Consider the following 5,559-nt stretch of genomic DNA (forward strand, 5'->3'; position numbering starts at 1 on the left):
CAATCTAAGAATGGCTTGAAAAGTGTTATGATGACTTTGCTCCATAAAATGAATATAAAAAAACAGACCCTGTATTATAGTGTAAGACAGCTTAAAATTGATTATTTCTTGTTAAAGTATAAAAATATTTAAATTTCACAGTATTTATTATTTACTACCCCATTATCGGGTTGTCTAATCATAACAAAACATCATACTGAATCATAAACAAGCATACATATGTACAAGTTGAGAAACGTGATTGTGATCGTTCAACGTGACGAACTTCCATTCGCACACTTATTGACAATGGAAAAACCTCAACGGAAGTCTCCATGTAATTGGGCTTGTTCAGGAGAGGAAGTAGAGCCCTGTCCAAAAGGCCAAACGGAACCCGTATGAGTTAAAGAAAACCGCTCAGGCCAATCCCCTCCAGTCAATGAGGGTAAATTGTAAGAGATCTCCATATCTCACACCAGACTCTCCATAGAGCTATCAAAAAGTGGATGGAAAGAGCCTTGTGAAGGTGGAGAGGCTTCTTTAACAACAACAACAATGAAAGAAACCCATCTCAACTCTTTTGAATGAGTCTTTTGAGCTCTTTCTCGACATTTTTGGCTCCTCTAAAGCCCTGATACTACTAAGAGCCTTTGACTTCAACTTTTGGGTAAATATCGAGAGGAAGGCCTGTAGTGTCCGTCGTCCAAACACCGAAACATTCAAAGCTACTGTCAGCCATTACGGGCACGCCATTACAGAGGAATACAGGTGCCAGCCTTCCATCCCCGTCTGGAAGCCATCATTGCCGCTAAGGATGGATTCATTAATGATTAAGAGAGCTCGGACAAACATCTACTTATAGGATTAATTTTTTCGAAATTCTATTGTTAATTAATAAATTATATCTTGTTGAAGTTTACAATTCAGATAAGTATTCAGATTTAAATAGAACATCTGGTATATCGCTGGATCTTGCTGTTTTCTTGGAAATAAGAAACCCTCGTAGAATTGATTGTCTCCCACTAATAGAAGTTATAGAAAATTAATAGCTTTTGTGGCCCTTGCCGAATTTGGAATTAAATTGAATTTTAATCCCATCTATTAATTATTTCTCTCTTTAAGTGGAACTAATCATTGGGTTGGGGTTTTTTAATAATAATTATTATTATTTTACATGTTAGCTGTCAATGAGATGATGGATATGGGAGCTCCTCTTTGTTGTTCAATTCTTTGTTTCTGGTTCACAAGCAAAGTACCTTCATATACCTACATTTACAATCATCGAACATGGACGTACAAGGGGTTCTCATTTCCCGGGAAATTGCCCCCGAGCGGAATCCCAAAAAATATTTTCGAAAGTTTCCGGATCCTGTTAATAAATAGCAGGGACGAGTGGGTCCATATCAAAACCTCTGTTCCTCAATACCTCTATAACTCTGTATCGACACGGAACCAAAATGTGATACGGATATTATGGGCATCCTCTTCTGTGAATAGCTATTTTATATACTTTTAAATTTGTTTTTCAAAAAATTAAATATTTGAAATTTAATTTTTGAATTTTTTTCTTTCAAGTTTAATTTTCTATAAATTCCTATAGATTTTTAAAAAAAAATTTCAAAAATTTAAATTTTCTTTAAATAAATATAGATTTTTGAATTCTTTTTGAAATTCGGATTTTTTCAAAAAATTTCATATTTGAAACTTAATTTTTTAAATCTTTTTAAAAAATATTGATTTTTTTCCAAAAAAAATTACTCTTGTGTGAATAGCTATAAATTTTTAATTTTTTTTTCAAAGAAAATTTAATTTTCTGTGAATAGCTATTGATTTTTGAATTTGTTTTTAATGAGAATTTATAAAAAAAAAAAAATCCTGCCGATGCCCCTGAATCACAGATACGGAATCATCTGAAAAAATTGTATATTACATTTTATGTAGCAAATTAAACCTCTTTATATCTGTATTAGTTTAATCTTTCAAAACCCCGAGAGGTTCAGTTATGATTTCTTATTAAGTAAACACCTCAAATAGCTCCAAAAGCCGAATTGACTTGCAACAGATCACTTACTATTTTTTGAGAATAGATTCAGAAATGACATGACTATCTCTTTCGTCCATATTTTTGTTTTTGGTTCTTAATAAAGCAAAGGAGTGACATAGTAAATGTATGCCAACAATCACTAATCTCCAAGGATAATATTGAGGTACAAAAAATCGGGAAAGATATCATTATAAACAATTTGCAGGAAACGTGAGGCACACGTTCGAATCCATCTTTTATTTTGAGTTAAGGTAGTTTGGGTTGTTTTTCTTTAAAATTAACTGTATTAATAATTATGGAGGGGGTACATAGTCGTCGAATGATATTTGATGGAACTTTATTTACAGTCCTCCCCCCCCCCAAAAAAAAAACACACCAAATTCATTTTATAAAGAATGTCAAATCCTCATATATCACAATAAATAGTAGACATTAACTAGTTTACAGTATTAATGTCATATTTTATTTTTATTAAAAGCGTAATTATACAAGCAATCATTTATAAATGTTATTTTGAGAGAGAAAAATAATAATGGTGACGTAGTAGTCGTAGAAGTCATTTGCTACTGCCTTCTTCTACTACTACTCATCTCGGCTTAGTAGCTATCTGTATACATTATATAAAAGAACAGCAACGCATCATAAATATTAAAAAACATAATATATATTGAATTATGATGTAGTTGTCTAAATACATAAATATTACGTACGATCCTATGATTTATGATTGTATATTAAACATATAAAGCAGGGGCCGTGCAACAGGAGAGGGGGGAGGCATGGTCGACCTTAAAAGATTTTACAAATTATCATATATAGTTCATAAAATAAGATTTTGAGCCCTTGCACATTTTGATAAGAAAAGAAAGGCCTATGATTTTAATAGTAGGTTTATTTTAAGGGTGAATAACAAAAAATCAAAAAATAGAGGAAGTATAACCCAAAGGATACCATCCCAAGCGTCAAACATAGGGGTTTAAACTAGTGATTGGAAGATTCCAAAATTTAATCTTGATGCCGATTCCGATGCGATTCGAGTAAGCATGATAGACGCTGATTCCTATTCTTTAATATTTTAAACAATACCCTTTCATCCTTCTTTTGATACAAGGATGTTGTAATTTCTTCTCAGTAGACAAACTTCACAAAACATAGTGATTAAGCTAGTGATGGGACAATTAATCAGAATCAGAGAATAGGGTGTTATTTTCTGGGTTCGGGATCGGCAAAATAATGTTTAATTAAAGATTCCGATTCTTATTTATTAATAAGATTTTATATATGACTGGTATTACTTTTCTAAATTCTAAAAAAAAATAAAAAATAAAATAAAGGAATTTTTGCTTTCTATTTGAAAATTTAATATTTAAAACTAAAGTTTTAATTTTCCAATTATTTTTTCCAAATAACTTAATTTTTGGTAAATAATTTTGTATTTTAGAAATTTTTCTACCAAAAATGTGTTGTTTTACAATTTTTTTTAAATGTTATTTTTTTAAATTTTTCAAAATTTATTTTTTTGTTAATTGTTGTGAAATTTTGGAATCAAATTTGATATCAAATTGCATATTACAATTTTTTCAAAAATTCTAATATTTTAATGTAATTTTTATAAAATAGATTTTAATTTCCTTCCGAAATACCTAGTCACTACTGGTGTACTTTAAGGTGACCATATTTTGAAAAAAATAAATAAATAAATAACAGGGCACTTTGTTTCATCAGTGACGATTTTGGGCAAAGGGGCTAATATTTTGAAATTATTAACATTACCCATTATTAAATAGAGATTACAAATCCGTTAGCTGATAGAGTACTATTTATTTTATCTGACAATTTGTTAATTTCAAAATAATATCACATTAAAATCGGAAATCCACTACGTCCTTCTTTGTAGAAAATCAAAGTATGATTACCTTAAGTATTAGATTTTAATATGTACTTTTTCTCATTCCATTAATTAATTATCATTTAGTGAATAAATAATATATATTTCATTAATTAACCATGGATTTATTTATGAATTTATATGTTTGTTCAGTTTTGAGTTAGTATCTTTGCCACTGGATTTTTGCGGAGTGTTCTTCCGTATTTCCGGATGCATTTTCAAGGATTTATAGTACAGATCATTATACCAATCCGGAGTTTCTTCTTCACCGATAACATAGCCGTAATGTGCGAATATCTCCTGCCCCTTTCGTATTCTCTTTGTTGAAGTTAAACATCGAATTTCGCCGTATCTACAAAATTTATATTAGCTGTTACTTAATGTATACATCGATAAGGATTTACATCTCTTACAAGGGATGTTTGGCGTAGCCAAAGTCCACGTTATAGAGCCAGAAATGATGATTGACTTTGTGACCCAGAGTAGCAATGTAATTTTTGGAGTCTACACTCTCAAGAGGAATATTCATCATCCAATACATATCATAATTCATGACGTTCTTATAGGCAGTGTCGAAGTCAGAGATGTTGGCGAATGTATCAGAGATGGGCACTTTGTATCCATTGTAGTAGGCAACTAGAGAATGGGGTGTGATGTTCCGTCTGGCAAATAGTGAGTCCTCACTTTTAAGTTCCAAAATAGTTATACTGGGAGATAGATAAACGTTGCGTTTCTCCAAGGGATCCCGGACCAATGGAGTTTTACTCAGAGAGTGACTATTAGGGCGGAAAGGTTTGAGGAGTGGGGCATGAGGCTTGGGGTTTGCAAATTTTAGCTCCATGACTTCATCAGTACATCTGTTGTGGTAAATCAATTAAAATATCATTGAAATATGTAAAAGTGTCAATTCTATTACCTATAATGTGTGATGCGAGTCTCCACTCCCTCAAGAAACTCATTGTTATGACTAAAATTACCAATGAGAGCAGTTATATAATCTGGAAAGATATAATATGTTCGCGATGGGATAAAATGCCGTTGAGAGTCAACTTTTCCGTAGATCCAACCATCAAAAAGTTTATCTCCAAAGGCTCTCCATGTCAGTCCTGAAGTAGATCTCACTTCCTTAAGGGCTAAATAGTCCGATTCTGAATAAAAAGAAGCCAAGATATCTTTTTCTTTCAATGGAACAGGTATTACACTTTTAAGCCAGGCTTGGATCTCAAAGCCCGAGTATTTTAACCAAACTCTCTTGGTGCCATTCGGATAAGAGTCGCAGAGACTAAAATATCCATGCCTTGTTCCTGAGGAAGCTTTTAGATAGAGTATGAGAGAGATGAGGTATAATGAAATGGAATGATTCATCACTAAGTAATAACTCCATGAAACACGTGATGTAAACTGAGTCAACTGATTGTATATTTATGAATAAATATCCTACCTGTAACATTCCCAAATATCAATTTCAATTAATTAATTGACACCTGTACTAAAAAAAGCAAAACATAATATCTCCCTTCGTTCACTATTCATCAGTGAGTACTTTGATGAAACTGGTCATTAGAGTGTAGTGTAGTCAATGTTGATTTTTTTTATAGTGTACGTTAAGTCGTAAATCGTAAGAGTTTTCGGTATGTACAAAACTAAC

The 5,559-nt window shown here is 31.8% G+C and overlaps 1 protein-coding gene across 1 annotated transcript; it reads right to left on the minus strand.

Annotated features, from left to right (window-relative positions):
* Positions 1-2,462: 2,462 nt before the first annotated feature.
* Positions 2,463-5,336, minus strand: LOC121125595 (histone-lysine N-methyltransferase SETD7). Its single transcript, XM_040720784.2, has 3 exons — positions 4,828-5,336; positions 4,325-4,768; positions 2,463-4,263 (listed from the first exon to the last, which is right to left on the minus strand). The coding sequence occupies exons 1-3, from the start codon at positions 5,274-5,276 to the stop codon at positions 4,041-4,043; spliced, it is 1,116 nt and encodes a 371-aa protein (XP_040576718.1). The 5' UTR covers positions 5,277-5,336; the 3' UTR covers positions 2,463-4,040.
* Positions 5,337-5,559: the final 223 nt, after the last annotated feature.

Source organism: Lepeophtheirus salmonis, chromosome 1 (assembly GCF_016086655.4).
Source record: "Lepeophtheirus salmonis chromosome 1, UVic_Lsal_1.4, whole genome shotgun sequence".
Classification (NCBI taxonomy): domain Eukaryota; kingdom Metazoa; phylum Arthropoda; class Copepoda; order Siphonostomatoida; family Caligidae; genus Lepeophtheirus; species Lepeophtheirus salmonis.